General features: G+C 45.1%; 1 protein-coding gene across 1 annotated transcript in view; it reads left to right on the forward strand.

Annotated features, from left to right (window-relative positions):
* Positions 1–7,225: 7,225 nt before the first annotated feature.
* MAL2 (mal, T cell differentiation protein 2) overlaps positions 7,226–18,982 on the forward strand; it is a 67,699-nt gene continuing 55,942 nt past the window's right edge. Inside the window, exon 1 of the mRNA XM_030218382.1 lies at positions 7,226–7,478. Coding sequence (XP_030074242.1) covers positions 7,350–7,478 — 129 coding nt within the window. The 5' untranslated portion in view covers positions 7,226–7,349. The remainder of the gene's footprint in view (positions 7,479–18,982) is intronic.

Raw genomic sequence — 18,982 nt, forward strand, 5'->3', positions numbered from 1 at the left:
TCATACAGCTTGAAGAGAGATTGCTAACACCATCTTATGCTGACACAGACTGACTCACTCTCAGAGCAACTAGAGTGACTCGGACACACCCACAAGACATTACACTATATCCAATGACATCATAGCTCATAGAATTGTTGACAGTTAATGCATGCAGCACTTGTCTTTCACATATTCCTACAATCTTACCTTGGGGTCGCGGCGGCAGCAGTGAAAGGCGAGCAGGCTCGGCGCTTCAGCCTTCCCTTCTCTCTCAGCGCTGGTCTCACAAGGGCGGAACCAGAGCTGAGAGAGAAGGGACTTCAGAGCTCTGCCTGCTTTTTGGGTCCTGCACATGGAACAGGGAGCATTTCTGACTTCTGGAGGATCTGGACTTAGCTTTCTACCTAACAGCCAAAATTTGGCTTCCAGAACCTCCCTCCCACACTCTCCTATGCATAGGCGCCGTCTTCGTGGGTGCTGTGGGTGCTCGAACACCCCCAATATTTTGACCCACCGGAAGTTCCCTTCCCAGCCAGCCCAACCTGCCCGGTGCCCGCCCTCTTCTCCCTCAACAATCCTCTGCCCTTGCCTTCCTGCTTGCCGCCCAGAATTTAAAACTCATCTTACCTCAGGGTCCCGGCAGCAGCAGTGAAAGGCGAGCAGGCTCGGCGCTTCAGCCTTCCCTTCTCTCTCAGCTCTGGTCCCGCCGTTGCAGAAACAGGAAATGAGGGCAGGACCAGAGCTGAGAGACAAGGGAAGGCTGAAGCGCCAAGCAGGTTGGGCTGGCTGGGAAGGGAACTTCCAGCGGGTCAAAATATTGGGGGTGCTCGGGTACCCACAGCACCCATGGAGTCAGCACCTATGCATAGGAGAGTGTGGGAGGGAGGTTCTGGAAGCCAAATTTTGGCTCTTAGGTAAAAAGCTAAGTCCAGATCCTCCAGAAGCCAGAAATGCTCCCCGTTCCATGTGCAGGACCCAAAAGGCAGGCAGAGCTCCGAAGTCTCAATGCATGGTTGAGATGAGGGTGCAGGGATGAGGGATTTAGATTTGTTATGAACTGGGCGACATTCTGGGAAACGAGGAGACTGTTCCAAAAGGATGGACTCCAACTTAACTGTGATGGAACCAGGTTGCTGGCACTAGCTTTAAAAAGGAGATAGAGCAGTTTTTAAATTAGAATGGGGAGGAAGACCAACTGTCATATGGAGTGCATGGTTCAGTATGGAGTATCCTTGAAGGGTACTATTGAAACAGGACATTTAGGGAATCCCAGTAGAGAGGTTTCAACAATGCTGAAAGAAAGCCAGGTGTGTTTAATAAGAGAGCAGAATAAAGGATGTATATTATCCCCTTCAACTTCTAAGCAGCTTGTAGATCCAATTTAAAAATATAGAAAAGAAAATAAGAGGATACCTTTTTTATTGAACTAACTTTATACATGTTTTGATTAGCTTTTGGAGGTAGCCCTTCTTTGAAAAAGATCTAGGTGTCATTGTAGATAATACGCTGAAATCGTCTGCTCAGTGTGCGGCGGTGGCCAAAAATGCAAACAGGATGCTAGGAATTATTAGGAAAGGGATGGAGAATAAAATAAGACTGAAAATACTATAATGCCTGTGTATCGCTCCATGGTGCGATCGCACCATGATATTGCATTCAGCTCTGGTCACCGAATCTAAAAAGAGATGATAGCGGAAATAGGAAAGGTTCAAAGAAGAGAGAACAAAATGATAAAGGGGATGGAAGTCCTCTCATATAAGGAAAGGCTAAAGAGGATAGGACTCTTCAGCTTGGAAAAGAGACAAGTGAGGGGAAATACGACTAAGATGTACAAAATACTGAATGGTGTAGAACGAGCAGAAGTAAATCCATTTTTTTTGTTCCAAAAGTACAAAGACTAGGGGGCACTCGAGGAAGTTACATGGAAATACAAAGAGGAGGAAATGTTTTTTCACTCAATGAATAGTTAAGCTCTGGAACTCTTTGCCGGAGGATGTGGTAACAGCAGTTAGTTTTAAAAAGATTTGGACAAGCTCCTGGATGAAAAGTCCATAGTCTGTTATTGAGACAGACATGGGGAAGCCACTGCTTGCCCTGGGATTTATAGCATGGAATGTTGCCAAGATTTGGGTTTCTGCCAGGTACTTGTGACCTGTCTTGGCCACTGTTGGAAACATGATATTGGGCTAAATGGGCCATAGATCTGATCCAGTATGGCTACCCTTATGTATGTTTTTGTAAGATTACTCTGTTTGCTAAGTTATAAGTGTACTGTATTTCTTGGATCTGTGTGGCTATAAGAGATATGTTCATGATTGCTTGTTTGCTGGTTCCTAGTACTGTAATACGTATGCTACACTTGTTTTAATAAATTTAGATTTTAAAAAAGCCAGGTTTATGGGTATAAATGGCTTATTTGTAAACTGCCCTGACTATATGCAGATAAAGTATATGCATACACCCTGTAGGTGCACGTTTACCCAAAATGTGTGAATGCCTTCTTGGGACCATGCTGGGGAAGGGTTTGTGTTTACATGCATACTTTTAAAAAATACATGAATAAATAAGCTTGGAATTGCATGTGCACTAAACAGGCATCAATGTTTGCATGCACTTTCCATGTGGAAATTTTCAAAGGTAAAGTATGTGCGTTATTTCCCTTTCAAAAACTGTGCAACTTATGCACACACACACACATGTGAAAGAATTTCTGCACTACCAGGGTTCATGCTACAGCCTATGTTATAAAGGAACTTAGGCACCTATTTTGTCTTTTGTAGAATAGGCTGGCTCTTATTTAATTATCACCTAGGAGGGTGAGTTTTACATAAGTTGGCTAAATGTTTGGTCACATTTTAAAAAACTGGTTTGCCGAGAAGTATGCCAATATTTTGTGAAGTGCACGTAATCAGGTGCACACACATAATCACACAGGGTATAAAGTACATGCTTACACACAGTAAATAGGTATAGCCATCTGTGTGTACTTCTGAATCTGTGCGTACCTTTACATGACACGTGCAGTGATATGGCAGGTACAGGAGCATAGACACAATGTGGCTTAAGCCAGAAACAATTTTGGCAGAGTAGACATCCTCTTTCTGGGCAGGCTTATGCTGGGTATGAAAATTGGCTCTTCCCACTGCTTGGCAAGAGAAGGCACAGTAGAAGCGTGTGCCTGGGAAAGACTGGCCTGGTGGTTAAATAAGTGAACTTCATGCCCCAGAGAAGTAGGTGCCAAATAAAAGCAGACATGAGGAGGAGTTATTCCTAAGAGTGAGAAATTCCATGATAAACAGCATCAGTGTCTCAATATAAAAATAGAACATGTAAGTGATGTGTAGGGCTTCCATAAAATAAAAACCACCATTAATTGAAAATAGGATCTCTATAGTGTTGGTCAAAGAAAATACAGTAAAGAGAATGAGGACATCTCTCTAAGTGTTTTGCAACATCAACAAAGAAGTCGGTCAGCTAAATCACTAACCTGAAAAATGCCAACAAATATATGCATGGCCTTGACTGTGCATGGCCTGTTAGTGAAGAGAGAGGCCAAACACTGAGGAAGGTGCAAGCTACCAGACGTACACAGCGCTGTACAAATTATATGCAGGTACTTTCTCTGTCCCTAGAGGGCTCACAATCTAAGTTTTTGTACCTGGGACAATGGAGGGTTAAGTGACTTGGGCAAGGTCACAAAGACCTGTAGTGGGAATTGAACACAAGTCTTCAGGATCAAAGCCCACTGCACCATTAGGCTACTCCTCCATCTGATCTCATACAACTATTTGGGACACTTGGCTTTGCTTCTTTTAAGGCTTTCCATTCAAGAAAACAGTAATACGGATTAGTGCGCTGGAGCAGAGGCCCTGAGGAGTGACAGAAGCAGTGGGAGTAGAAGGTAGACCTCAAATGTATTTCACTTAGAGGCATATTTTCAAAGCATTTAGACTTACAAAGTTACGTGGAGGGGCATTTTCAATATGACATCTAAGTCTGACTTTGGATGTTTTGCACAAAATGTCCAAAATTCGAATAGAAAAGGTCATTTTTGAAAAATGTCTTTTTTTTTCAAAACTACAATTTTGAACAAGATTTTCTGCTTTGTAAGTTTTTTTTTTTTTTTGGGGGGGGGGTTTACCATATTTGGGGGGAAAAAACATGTCCAAATGAAAAACGTACAGAATCAAGCCACTGGGAAGTAGGAGGGGGCCAGCATTTTTACTAGACCCTTCCCCCAGACATCCCAAGACAGCAATGGGGAACCCTAGAGGACACTGTGGTGAACGTCATATAAATGATCCCAGGTACACATCTCCATTCCTACTCTCTCCAATCCGCCCCCATTGCAGCACATCTCCATCTCTCTCTTCCTCCCTCCCCCCCCCCCATGGGGGTCCAACATCTCTTTCTCCCTTCTGTCCTCCTCGAATCTAGCATCTCTCCTTCCCTCTCTGGTCCTCAAAACTTGCCTCATCCCTGCCACCAACAACAATTAAGGCACAATGCTGTGGCATTGGGGCCTTCCCTCTACCAGGTCCCACCTTCTGTGAGTTAACTTCCTGCTTCTGCACAGGCAGGACTGGCAGAGGGAAGGCCCCGATGCCAGCCGCAGCAGTGTACCTTAATTGCTGCCAGTGCCAGGGATGAGGCAAGTTTAGAGGATCCGGGACGGATGGAGAGAGAATGGATTTGAGGTGAGGAGAAGGAGAGAAAGAGACATGCTGGAGCAGCCACCATGAGGACCCAGGGAGCTTGAGACCCTGTGCAACCACCCTTGTCACTGTTGCCTAAGACCTGCCCTGGTCCTATTTATATGATTACCTTGGCCAGTAAAAGCAGAATACTGGCGCTTAACTGGTCAACTGCTGGTTGTGCCCCTAAAACAACCCCAAAATAGCTATGGGTGCTAACAAGACATTTTCAGTGGCACTCTCTGGTTAAATGCCACTGAATATGACCATTAGCCCAGAACAAATGATTTAACCAGCTAGGAGTCATTTTTGGATGGTTAAATTACTTTGAATCAGTGGCGTTCCTGGGGGAGGGGGGGGGTGGTGGGTGCGGTCCGCCCCGGGTGCACGCCGCTGGGGGGGTGCCGTGCACGCCTGTCCTTCGTTCGTTCCATGCTCCCTCTGCCCCGGAACAGGTTACCGTTGCCTCTCATACTATGCCCTGCATTCCACTAAGGACTAGATCTAAAATGGCTCCCCCTCTAGTTGGTTCCTGGACCAGTTGCTCCAAAAAGCAGTTATTTATTATGTTGTAGTTTGTTTGTACACCTCGTTAGCACTCCTTCATGTAACATTTATCCAGTCAATATTAGGGTAATTGAAATCATCCATTATTATACTGTTGCCCAATTTGCCAGCTTTCCTAAACTCTGTAAACATTTCTTCATCCATCTGTTCATTCTATCCTATGGACGGTTGTACAGCCCTACAAGAATACTTGGTCCCTTCACACATGGAATTTCTATCCATAATGATTCCACACTGCTGTCTGTTTCATGTAGAATGTTTATTTTTTTATGACTCAATTCCCTCTTTAACAAATAGTGCAACCGCACCCCTCACCAGTTTGATCCACTCTATCACTGTGATATAATTTGTACCCTGTTAACAGTTTCCCATTGATTGTCCTCCTTTGACAATGTCTCTGAGATGCTTATTAACTCTCCCATCTTCTAGTAGTCATATACAGACACTTCAAATTGTTTTTTCCTAATCTGCTTAGAAGTTGAATGGGATAAGGTGCATCCTTTACCCTGCTCTCTCCTTAAACACTCCTGGCACCATTGTTGAAACCTCTCTATTGGGATTCTCTAAATGCTGTTTCAATAGTATCCTTCAAAGATACACCACACCGAACCATGTGCTCCTGGGAAACTGTGGGCTCCCCCCCCCCCCCCCCATTTTAGTTTAAAAGTTGCTCTATTTCTTTTTTTAAAAGTTAGCGCAAGCAGCCTGGTTCCATCCCAGTTAAGGTGGAGTCCATCCTTTTGGAACAGGCTCCCCCTATCTCAGAATGTTCCCTAGTTCCTTAACAAATCTAAATCCCTCATCCCTGCACCATTGTCTCAACCACATATTGAGACTTTGGAGCTCTGTCTGCCTCTTGGGTCCTGCACATGGAATGGGGAACATTTCTAAAAATGCTACCCTGGAGGATCTAGAATTCAGCTCTCTACCTAATAGCCTAAATTTGGCTTACAGAATCTACCTCCTTCATTTTCATGTCATTGGTACCCACATGTACCAAGTCAGCCGGATCCTTCCCAGCACTATCAAAAATCCTATCTAGGTGATGCGTGATGTCCACAACTTTTGCATCAGGCAGGAAAGTGACCAGGCGTTCCTCATGTCCAACAGCCACCCAGCTATCTATATACCTAAAGATCAAATCACCAACTCCAACAGCTTTCCTAACCCTTTCCATCTGGGCAGAAGTTCTTGGAGATACATCCTCAGTGCATGAGGATATCCCCTGGTGGGCAGGTCCTGGCTACAGGACTACTTCTTACTTCACCAGGGTGATGTTCTCCTTTCAGAAAACCTCCCTCTTCCAAGGCAGCACAGGGGCTACCAGACTGGAGGTGGGACTTCTCTACAACTCCCTGTAGGTCTTCTCCAAGGAGGTTTAATGACAGGAGACAGCATGAGTCTATCTGGCCACAGAGCATGTGGTCTGAAGCCTGTAGGTGGAGCTTGTCATCCACTCAATTACATTGTTTTGTGTGGTGGAGGCTGCATTGGGGAGAATTAAAACCTCCTTGGGCGGAATGGTTGTAGACCAGTTTCAGCCTTGTGGCATCATGTTGTTTCCTGTCATTAAACATCCTTGGTCCTTTCTATGTACTCTGTCTCCCTCAGCTCCTCCAGCCTCAAGAGAAGCACTCCTAGTGCCTCTCCTCCCTCTGGAGAGCTATGACCTTAAGAAGCAAAAAGATGAACTTACAAATTTATCCATATAAGTGTGTATACACCAATTAATACATCACAGGCAGTGCTGAACACCCATTTTTACCACAAACAACAAAGCCGTTGATAAACTGAGGAGAGGATCAGAGAATACTATGTGATGGTGAAGATCGGTTTCAGAAATCACAAATCGTTCAGCGCACGCAAATAAGCTCAGAGCTGCTAGGCGGTGGCTGTCCGGGGACTACACCTGTCCAGGTGTGCTCACGTGACACACTGGCTGCAAATCGTCGGCATTCTATTCACCTGGCCACGTGACAGGGCTGCGGCTCTGTCCCTACCTGCTGTTCTGGCCCTCCCCTTCGTGGGAAGAGGCGCGCGCCCTGGAGCGGCGGCGGGGTGGGACAGCTGCGAGGCGCTGTACAGGATAGCACAGCACCGGGAGACATGGCCGAGACCGGCGTTCCTCCGGGTTCCACACCCGCCGCCTTGGCCTACAGCGCCCCCACGCTCAACCTGCCAACGGGCATTGATGTGCTCAGGACCTACACCGGGGCGTTCATTTCCCTGGAGCTGGTAAGGGAAAGGAGGTTTCCTACCTCCCTGCTTGTTTGCTCTGCCTAGCCTTCGCCGATGCCTCCTTAGATTAAGTTAAAGAGCTGCGGTGAGGGATTGTTACAGGTGAAAGTAGCCTAGGTAACGTAATAGAAAGAAGAACGCTCGCCAATAAGGGGGTACAAAAGCTAGGAGGCGGGACCCACCTAGAAGAATGGGAAACAGGTGGCACAGAAGAGGGGACAGTGAGCAAATGGTGGCGGATAAATAGGAATACAGCAACGTAGGTTTTATGGCCTGTTCATTCCTAAAAACTTGCTAACGGTGTCTTGAGAGTGGTAAAACATATGGTATGGACAGTGATGTGCCTAAAACTTGATGTGGTTCTGTGCTAACAGTCCCCTAGTTTCCTAGATTATTTGGAGATTGCTTAAGTTAGGTCTATGGGATCTTTAATTTTGGGTTTCCAACTGACTCTAGATTTGCCCGACAGGTTGATCAAGTTCTGGGGTTATCCTACTGCATGCAGGGACATGCAGCCTAGCATTTATAGAGAACACAATAGGGAAATCAGTTTGTCTTTTTTGTTTTTTTTTAATTGTTGGTGGAACCTTTGTATTTAGCACTTTTTAGATTTTTTTTTTGTATTTTAGTATATTGATTTTGTTTGTACACTGCTTAAATTCCTTTGAGAAAAATGTTTGTTTTGATTAAAGTCCTAGTATTCTCAGATCCTAGACTGACTAGAAGCTATCTGTTATAGAATCAATTTGTAGGTCTACCAAAATAATAATAAAAACAAGTGTGTGGGGAGAGAGAGAAAAAAAACCTTAAAACTGGATGTATATCATTGTTGGTTGGTCACCTATATGACCAACTGTTGGTAATATAGTAAATAATGGCAGATAAAGACCAATATAGTCCATCTTAGGAAAGATATGGAAAACAGGTGTGAGGATGTTATAATGCTGTTGTATTGTTCCATGGTGTGACCGCACCTTGAGTATTGTGTTCAATTCTGGTCGCCGCATCTCAAGAAAGATATAGTAGAATTGGAAAAGGTGCAGCGAAGGGCGACTAAAATGATAGCAGGGATGGGACGACTTCCCTATGAAGAAAGACTAAGGCGGCTAGGGCTTTTCAGCTTGGAGAAGAGATGGCCGAGGGGAGACGTGATAGAGGTATATAAAATAATGAGTGGAGTGGAACAGGTGGATGTGAAGCGTCTGTTCATGCTTTCCAAAAATACTAGGACTAGGGGGCATGCGATGAAACTACAGTGTAGTAAATTTAAAACAAATCAGAGAAAAGTTTTCTTCACCCAACGCATAATTAAACTCTGGAATTCGTTGCTGGAGAACATGGTGAAGGCGGTTAGCTTAACAGAGTTTAAAAAGGGGTTAGACGGTTTCCTAAAGAACAAGTCCATAAATCACAACTAAATGGACTTGGGAAAAATCCACAATTCCAGGAATAAAATGTATAGAATGTTTGTACGTTTGGGAAGCTCGCCAGGTGCCCTTGGCCTGGATTGGCCGCTGTCGTGGACAGGATGCTGGTAGCTAGATTTGAATCTATCTTCACTCATACCTTTATCCACAGATATATGTATACCACACATAATGCCCTTCTAGCTTCCCGCTGTCTCCTTCCAATGTTTCAAAGCTTTGATCCATTGTTATATTCTGCAACAATACTTCGATTGTCTCGCATAACTCTTCACAATGTAATCCATAACCAAGTTGTAACAAATTGTACTTCCATCATTCATATCATATTGTAAGCCACACTGAGCCCGCAAAAAGGTGGGAAAATGTGGGATACAAATGCAATAAATAATAATAATAATAATCTGTCACTTCTTGCAGTTGTTTAGAGTTGTACCTGCTGTACGTCTGGAATAATGTGTACTAAGCTTTGTAGCAATGCCAGCACAGCCCATTCAAAGTGAACGGGCTGTGTCGGCATTAGTGCACCACTAGCCACTACTGCGGCTTAGTAAACGGGGGGGGGGGGGGGGGGGGGGGGGGGGGGGGGGGGGGGTTGATGATTTTAAAATATTTTTAGATATTGTGGTTTTAAATTTTGAAGGACATAGCATACATGAGGGCAATATTCAGAAAGATGGCCACTGCATAAATCAGTAGATTGTTTATATCCTTATCTTTATGTCCAGTATTTTGAGGCTTTATTTAGGTAGGACTAGTGCAGATCTGCATGTTAAATGGGCAGTGCATCGAGTTAATTAAGACTCCTATTTGTTTAGTCACCCCCAGGGCCGGTGCAAGGGTATTCGGTGCCTAAGGCAAATCTTTAGCTCTGTACACTACTCAAATCTTTCAGGCTTGTAGACCCCCCTTCCAATATTCTAATATTTCAATATTTAAAAATTTCCCACTTCTTTGTGGATAAAAATAACTTGCTTATGGTTATTTGAGTTGGTGAGGTTTTCAGGACTGATTGTTTTGCTTTGACTCAGATGTTTTTTGCTGCTCCTATCAAGTTACTGCGACTCAGATATTTCTTGTTGCTCCCATCAATTTGATGCCCTAAGTGACTACCTGGTATGCCTAGTGGTGGAGCCATCCCTAGTCACCCTAAACACAAAAATGTATCTTAATAGTGATTGAATAATGCTGCCATCTGAATAAACTTTGGCCCTAACCAGACATCTCCTAATTCTGAACAGAAGAATTTCAGCTGGGCATTGTTATTCACCCAAACTGTATCCATTAGCCAACAATGAATTTAAACAGCAACAAAAAAAAAAAAAAATCAGCTTGCATCAGATGCTGACAGCAAAGTGCTTTTGAAGATCTGCCTACGTCTGCATGTATCGGACAAATGGTTCTAGAAACGCCCATTTTTGTTCTTAGTTTTATTTATTACTACTAGTAAAAAAAGGCCCGTTTCTGTCAGAAATGGGTGCTAGCAAGGTTTTCCTTGGAGTTTGTTTGTGAGAGAGTGTGTGTGAGAGATGGAGAGTGTGTTAGACAGAGAGTGTATGTGAGAGACAGTGAGTGAGTGTGTGCCCCCTCCCACCTCCCTTTATGGTCTGAGGCCCCCCTTTCACCCCCACCTTTCTGGTCTCAGGACCCCCCTCACCCCCTCCCTCCAGCCACCCATGTCCAGCGACCCTCCTCTCTCCCTGCCCCCCCCCCCCCCCGCAGCCACCCAGACTGACGTCACTCACAGCTGATTCCCAGGCAGGGGGAGGAGTAGGGAAACACGCGGAGCAAGTGGCAGGGAGCGGTGCATCAAACAATGACCCTCCTCTCCCATGCCCCCCCTGCAACCACCCATGTCCAGTGACCCTCCTCTCCCCTGCCCCCCTCCAGCCACCCAGGCTGACGTCACAGCTGATTGGCAGGGGGAGGAGTAGGGAAACAAGCGGAGCAAGTGGCAGGGAGCGGCGCATCAAACAACGACCCTCCTCTCCCCTGCCCCCCTCCAGCCACCCATGTCCTGCGACCCTCCTCTCCCCCTGCAGCCACCCATGTCCAGCGACCCTACTGTCCCCCTGCCCCCTCCAGCCACCCATGTCCTGCGACCCTCCTCTCCCCTTGCTCCCCTGCAGCCACCCATGTCCAGCGACCCTGCTCTCTCACCTGCCCCTCCTTCATCCACCCAGGCTGTGTAACCAATTCTTTGGGGCAGGCAGGAAAGATCCCCGGTCCTGCCTGCCCGCTGCTGGCGCTGGTGGTACCCCGCTGCCGGATCGCTGTTCAAAATGGCCACTGAGACTTCCAATGGTGGACTCGCGAGACTTCTGCTGAAGTCTTGGAGGCTGCCCTTGTAAGTATCGGCGGCCATTTTGAACAGCGATCCGGCAGCGGGGGAGCGTCAGTGCCAGCAGTGGGCAGGCAGGACTGGGGATCTTTCCTGCCTACCCTGAAGAATTGGTTACACAACCTGGGTGGATGAAGGAGGGGCAGGTGAGAGAGCAGGGTCATTGGACGTGGGTGGCTGGAGGGGGGGCAGGGGGAGAGTAGTGTCACTGGACATGGGTGGCTGGAGGGGGGGCAGGGGAGAGGAGGGTCGTTGTTTGAGGCGCCACTCCTTGCCACTTGCTCCGCGTGTTTCCCTACTCCTCCCCCTGCCTGGGAATCAGCTGTGAGTGATGTCAGCCTGGCTACGGAGCCTAGCTCAGCTGCCTGGGAATCAGCTGTGAGTGACATCAGCCTGGCTACGGAACCTAGCTCAGCAACTCCGAAGGCGCCACGGACACAGGCAGACACATTAGAACGTTGGTGGTGAGAATTATTATATAGGATATCCTTTTCTTTATTTGCAGGATTTAATACATGCGCATCACCAATATGTTCAGATTTTTCTAAAATTAAGACAACTTTGATCAATAGGTTTTTGTTTTGTTTTATCCTGAACATCGTTGGTCAGTACTCCATGCATTCATTGTACCTCAATTCAATTACTGCAAATTCTTCCTTTGGTAATTAATCTAAGCATTATTTCAGATTACAGTTATTACAAACTATGACTGCCAAATTGATCTTTGGATTATGGAAATTTGAAGGAGGGACCTGGCAGAGGGAAAGCCCTGATATTGGCAAGAGCAGAATGTCTTGAAAGGCACTGAAGTCAGGCTTACCGGTCTGTGATTTCCCGGATCACCCCTAGAACCCTTTTTAAAAATCAGTGAAGTATTGGTCACCCTCCAATCTTCAAGTACTACGGATGATCTTAATCTTAATGACAGGTTACAGATCACTAACAGCAGATCAGCAATTTCACCTTTGAGTTCTTTCCGTACCCTGGGGTGTATACAATCCGGTCCAGGTGATTTATCACTCTTGATCTTGTTGAATTGGTTCAGTACATCTTCCTTTTTAACCGAGATTTCTTTCAGTTCCTCTGCATAATCACCCTTGCAAACCATTTCCAGTACAGGTCCAGCTAGATCTCTTACATCATCTTCCATAAAGACCGAAGCAAAGAATTAATTCAATCTCACCGTTATGACTTTGTCCGCCCTTAGTGCCCCTTTTGCTCCTTCATGATCTAACAGTCCCTTCCTTATTGTCCCTCCGGACCGGCCAGCAAGACTGATGCTTTGTGTATGCCTTCCAGCAGGTGAAGACTGAGAACCTTGAAATTTGAGAGCCAATAGGAACCGAGCTAAGCTCCTCCAAGTCTCAGTATTCTCAGTCTTCAGCAGGTGACAGACATGGTGAGCCCTAAAGTCTCTTTCTTTCTGTCTTTATCTTTAAAAAAAAAAAAAAGGTATTTATTACTCTGTGCACCCTTAGGATTTTTATTGCTGGCAGAGGCTGAAACCTGCGGGTGGGGGGGGGGGGGTTGTCTTGTGTGTCAGGGGTGTAAACTCGGGTGGCCGGATCCCTCCCCCCTTAACTCTCCCAGAGCTGTCGTTTTAATTTCAGCTCTTGTCAGCCTCCACCACTTTGAGGGAAGGGTGTTGCAGTGCTGTGGGAAGCAGTCACGATTTAAAAGGAAATGTTAGCTTTCTCTGCCTGAGCACAGTGAAAAAAATATATATATATTCCTCACAAAAGACCAGCGCTCTTTTATTTTAGCTTTTGTCTGTGCTCTGAGGTGACTGTTTCCTTAAAACGTTGCCGTGTACTGTGGCTGAAAAATCAAAGCGATGTTCTGTTTGTCAGTGATGTGGTCTTACCGCTGCAGGTATTTGCAAGATTTGTACCGCTCAAGATCCGACGGTACCGGCGTTATTGGCACCGGCAGGGCCGAAGTCTATACCCTCCGTGGTGGTTCCAGGTGCTGGGACTCGGCTGGCGCTTAGTATTTATTTTATTTATTTGCTACATATGTATCCCACATTTTCCCACCTATTTGCAGGCTCAATGTGGCTTACATAGTACCATAAAGGCATTCACCTTGTCCGGTAGAGAAACAAATACAAGGTGTAGTCATAGAAAGGTACACGTGTTACAGGTCAATGGGGGTTGGGATGAGGAAAGGTAGTGTCCATTACGAGCTTTGGTTTTGCTGTGTTGCCGAGTGTAGGTATTTATGTTGGGTCGGTGGGGTATGCCCTTTTGAACAAGTTGTTTTTTAGTGATTTCCTGAAGTTTAGGTGGTCGTAGGTTTTCACAACTTTTGGCAATGTGTTCCATAGTTGTGTGCTTATATAGGAGAAGCTAGATGCATAGGTTGTTTTGTATTTAAGTCCTTTGCAGTTTGGGTAGTGGAGGTTTAGGTGTGTTCGAGATGATCTGGTTGGTAAGTCTATGAGGTCTGTCATGTATCCTGGGACTTGGCCGTAGATGATTTTGTGGACCAGGGTGCAGATTTTGAAGGTAATGCGTTCTTTGATTGGAAGCCAGTGCAGTTTTTCTTGGAGGGATTTGGCACTTTCAAAAGGTGATTTGCCAAATATCAGTCTGGCTGCCGTGTTTTGAGCGGTTTGAAGTTTCTTTGTGAGTTCTTTGCATCCCGCATAGATTCCGTTGCAATAGTCTACATGGCTTAGTACCATTGATTGTATTAGGTTGCAAAATATTTCCCTCAGGAAGAAAGGTTTTATGCGTTTGAGTTTCCACATTAAGTGGAACATTTTCTTTGTTGTGGAGTTCACTTGGCTCTCGAGTGTAAGGTTATGGTCGATTGTAACACTGAGTATTTTCAGACTGTCTGAGATAGGGAGGGTGTGTTCTGGGGTGATTAAGGTTATGGGTTTGTACATGTTGTCATGAAATGCGAGGATGAGGCAATGTGTTTTTTTCAGTGTTTAGTTTTAAGTGAAAAGATTTGCCCATGAGTCCATGGTGTTCAAGCCGAGTTTGATTTTGTTGGTGATTTCTGTTAGGTCATGTCTGAAGGGGTTGTAGATTGTGACATCATCTGTGTAGATGAACGGGTTGAGGCCTTGATTTGATAAGGACTTGGCCAATGGGATCATCATTATGTTAAAGAGTGTTGGTGAAAGTGGTGATCCTTGAGGTACTCCACAGTCTGCTTTCCAAGGTGGTGATATGTTTGAGTTTGATTTCACTTGGTATGTTCTGGTGGTTAGAAAACCCTTGATCCAACTAAGTACATTTCCACCAATCCTGAAGTAGTCTAGAAGCCTTAGTAGTATATTGTGGTTTACCATGTCGAATGCGCTCGACATATCGAATTGGAGGAGGAGTATGCTTTTACCTGTGGCTATTTCCTTCTTGAATTTGGCCAGGAGAGTGATTAGCACAGTTTTGGTACTGTGGAGGGGACAAAATCCTGATTGTGATTCATGTAGTATTGAGAACTTGTCCATGTAGTTAGTAATCTGTTTGGTCACCAAGCTGTCCATCAGTTTGACTGCTAGTGGGATAGATGCAACTGGGCAGTAGTTGGCGAGTTCACTTTTTTTCTTGGTATCTTTAGGGATTGGGGTGAGTAGGATGTTGCCATATTTCTCAGGGAAAGACCATGTAGGAGCATGTAGTTTAGGTGAGTTGTGAGGTCTGTTATGAAGCAGTCAAGAGCGGATTTTAGTAGGTAACTGGGGCAGGTATCCAATTGGCAGTGGGTGTTGGAGAACCTTTTGATCGCCTGGGTGACTGTTTCGACGGTGAGGGGCGTGAAGTTTGACCAAGCTCGGTCAGCTGGGTATTCTCTAGGGTTTGGATCCAAACCATTGATGAAGTTTTCGATATTAGTATTTTGTTCTGGGGTAGCGTTTTGCGTAGGTTTGTAATTTTTTCATTGAAGTATTTAGTGAGTTTGTCTGCTGATGGGATGTCTGTATTGGTTGCAGTGACCGCTGAAGGGTCTAGTAGTTTGTTCACAAGTTGGTATAGTTTCTTCGTGTCTTTCTAGTCAGGCTCTATTTTAGTTTGTAGTATGTTCTTTTGGTTTGTCTTATTGTGTATTTGTATTTTCTTTGTATCTGTTTCCATGCATTGAGTGTGTGTTCATCTTTTATTTTTTTCCATGCGCTTCAGAGCCAGTTTCAGCAGGACTGTCCACCATTTTAGATAAAGCGCTCAATGCGACTCAGGCTGCATGGAAACCCGTGTGCTGGACAATTTCAGTTTCAGCTGATTTGGAAAGTGCTCAGGGAGGGGTTCCTGAAGGGGGATTCCCTCCTGAATTTGTTTTGGACATGTATAAAGCCTTTTTCTTAAACAGTCTTCTCCTCCTCCTATTCTTCCAGCATAAGAGGTTTCTGACTCTCTTCTTACTACAAAAAGGGCTATAGTCTCCTGGGAGGACCAGGAAGACAACATGGACATGAATTCACGGCATTTTATTCCCGAACTAGAGGACTATGAAATGCATACAGAAGATTTGGAAGGTGAGCAGACTGATTCTTCAGTTATTCAGGGGCAGGATCCTTCTGTGGCAAGGGTCTTCCATAAGGATCTGATTGCATTAGTATTTACCACTCTGAAAATAGTTTTTCTGGTAGCCATTTCTTCTACGAGACGTGTTTCTGAATTTCAAGCTCTCTCCTGCAGATCTCCTTTCCTGGAGTTTCTACATGATCGTGCTGTTTTACGACCCATTCCATCTTTTTTACCAAAAGTTTTTTCTTCTTTTCATTTTAATCAGTCTATCATTCAGCCGTCCCTAGGGTCTTCTATGGGATCGGAGGATGAACGATCACTCGATGTTCGAAGAGTTTTGTGTCAATATATCAAACGGACTGAAGAGTTTCGTCGGCCCGACCGCCTCTTTATTTTACTAGGGAGCTCACGCAAAGGTTTGGCAGCTTCTAAGGCCACTTTAGCTAGATGGATTAAAGAAGTCATTGCTTCATCTTATCTTCTTAAGGGCAAGCCTATTCCAGATGGTATTAAAACCCATTCGACTAGAAATCAGGCTGCATCCTGGGCAGAATATTCTTTGGTATCTCCGGTAGATATTTGTAAAGCGGCTACCTGGTCTTCTCTTCATTCCTTTGTGAGACATTACAGAGTAGGTATTCAAGCACGCCAGGATGCTGTGTTAGGTCAAAGGGTTCTGTCAGCGGTGTTGCTTCAGTCCCTCCCTTAACTGACTGTTTTGGTACTTCCCATCAGTCTTGCTGAGCCGGTCTGGAGGGACGATAAGGAAGCAGAAATTAGGTCCTACCTGCTAATTTACTTTCCTTTAGTCCCTCCGGACCGGCCCAGATCCCTCCCTTTGCAGTTTAAGTTTTTCATAGTAGTTTCTTGCCTTTGTCTTTATACAAACGGTGCTCTAAAGTTTTTGCAGTAGTTTCTTGCATTTGTCTTTATGGAAACACTGTTTTTTTCCTCACTAACATTTGTTGTTTAAAAAAAAAAAAACAGAGACGCACTGTTTGTAGATGTCTCTTTTCATGCATATGTATTCCTATGCTCTTAGCGTTGGTCCTAGCCAGCGTGCGTTTGCACTATCATTATCCATAGTTGTACAATCTAGCGGTGCACAGATTCTTCACTTTTCTCTCTTATTTCTTATTGCTTTGTTACTGATATACTGAGACTTGAAGGAGCTGAGCTCGATTCCTATGAGCTCTCAAGTTTCAATGTTCTCAGTCTTCACCTGCTGGAAGGCGTACACAACCCATCAGTCTTGCAGGGCCGGTCTGGAGGGACTAAAGGAAAGTAAATTAGAAGGTAGGACCTAATTTCTGCATGGATTCCCTCGTTGGCTTTCTGATTTCTGATGTACCTAAAAAAGTTATTACTTTGAGTTTTTGCCTCTGCTGCAAGTGTCTCCTCATATTCTCTCTTAGCCTTATTTATCAAAGCTTTGAATCTAGCTTGACAGTGCTTATGTTGATTATTTTCTTCATTTGGGTCCTTTTCTTCATTCTGTAAAGGATGTTTTTTTGGCTATAATAGCTTCTTTCACTTCATCTTTTAATCATCTTTTAATCATGCTGGCTGTGGTTATCTCTTCTTTTCATCTTTATAAATACTTGGAATGCATCTAGTCTGGGCTTCCAAATGGTATTTTTAAACAACGTCCATGCCTGATTTAAAATCCTAACCTTTGCGGCCAATCTTTTTAGCTTCTTTTTAACCATTTTCCTTTGTGGTTTCACTCTAGATATTAGCTGAAACCTGATTATGTTATGATCACTGTTTCCCAGTGGATTCAACACCGTTACCTCTCATACTATGCCCTGCATTACACTTGGGACTAGATCTAAAATGGCTTCCCCTCTAGTCAGTTCCTGGGCCAGTTGCTCCAAGAAACAGTCATTTATTATGACTAGGAATTTTGCCTCCGTAGCGTTTCCTGATGTAAACAGTCCAAACTGCTATCTATTTCATGTAGAAGACCTAGACGTCAGCAACAGCAGCATGTCTTGAATGGCTGCCACTCTGACAGTGAGGATCAGTGGCAGGTTTTCTGGGAGGAGGGGAAAAGGGTGACAGAGAGATGCTGAACTTGAGGGGGATGAGGGAGAAAGATATGTTGGACCCTTGGCAGAAGGGAGAAGAGTGAGGTGTGCTGAACCTTGGGGTGAGGGGCTGGAGGGAGATGGAGATGTGCTGAATCCTGGGGTAGGGAGGGGCTGGACCTGCCAGGAAGGGAAATACAAGACGGGGGAGAGAGATCAGACTGGGGGAGGGAACAGACAGATTGGACCAGGGTTTGGACTAGAGGAGGAGATGTGCTGAACCCACAGATGGAGAGAGAGAGAGAGAGTATGCCAGACCACGAGGGAGGTCAGGGGAGAGAGAGGGAGAGAGGCTGGACTTGGGGTGTGGGAGGAAAGGAAGAGAGGGGAGGGACAGGACACAGTCAAGAGATGTTGGGCATGGAGTAAGAATAGAGACAGGGGCACAAGGCAGTGGTGACATATGAACACTGAGGGGCATTGTTGATCAAAGGGTGAAGGATAGGGACACAGAGGGGCAATGCTGAATATAAGGGGAGGATAGGGACATTAAAAGCAGATGCTGAACATGGAGGAAGATAGGAACAGAAACACCAAGAACACTAGGATAGATGCTGGAGAAGACAGATAGGGATACGGAGAGAAGATGGATAGCAGACATGGAGAGAAAAGAAATGTTGAATAGACAGGAGACCCTGGAAAAGCAGGAAAAACACAGAAAAGTAGAAGAGACACAAACCAAATCAAATGGAAAAATAAAATGCTCAGGCTACAAAAGTAGAAAATTTTATTTTATTTATCCTTTGGGCCATGTGAACTTTGGGAAATGTGCATCTTTGATATCTTTAATTTCCATTTCTGATTCTCTATTATTGCTGGGGGTAGGGGAGCATGAACTGGGTTTCTAATACTAGTGGGAGGGTGAGTGTGAATTTGGTGTCTGTTCTACTGGAGGGAGGGGAGTGAAAACTGGTGTCAGTGTGTGCTGGGGTGCAGATTCTAGGCAGGTATGTGCAAATGGAGAGGATAAAAAGCTGGAGAATATTGAGAATTCAGTTTGGGGGGGAGAAAGTCATCATTGGGTAACAGCTACTGAGGGGGGGCTAATGTATGCTACAGGAGGGTATATGAGATGGTGATTGACAGATCTATGGGTGTGTGCTTGCTGGGGTGAGGGCAGAGAGAGAGAGATCTGTGGGTGTATGTGTGTGCGTGTGCGAGCTCGTTA

The sequence above is a fragment of the Microcaecilia unicolor genome, chromosome 1 (assembly GCF_901765095.1).
Source record: "Microcaecilia unicolor chromosome 1, aMicUni1.1, whole genome shotgun sequence".
Taxonomy (NCBI): Eukaryota; Metazoa; Chordata; class Amphibia; order Gymnophiona; family Siphonopidae; genus Microcaecilia; species Microcaecilia unicolor.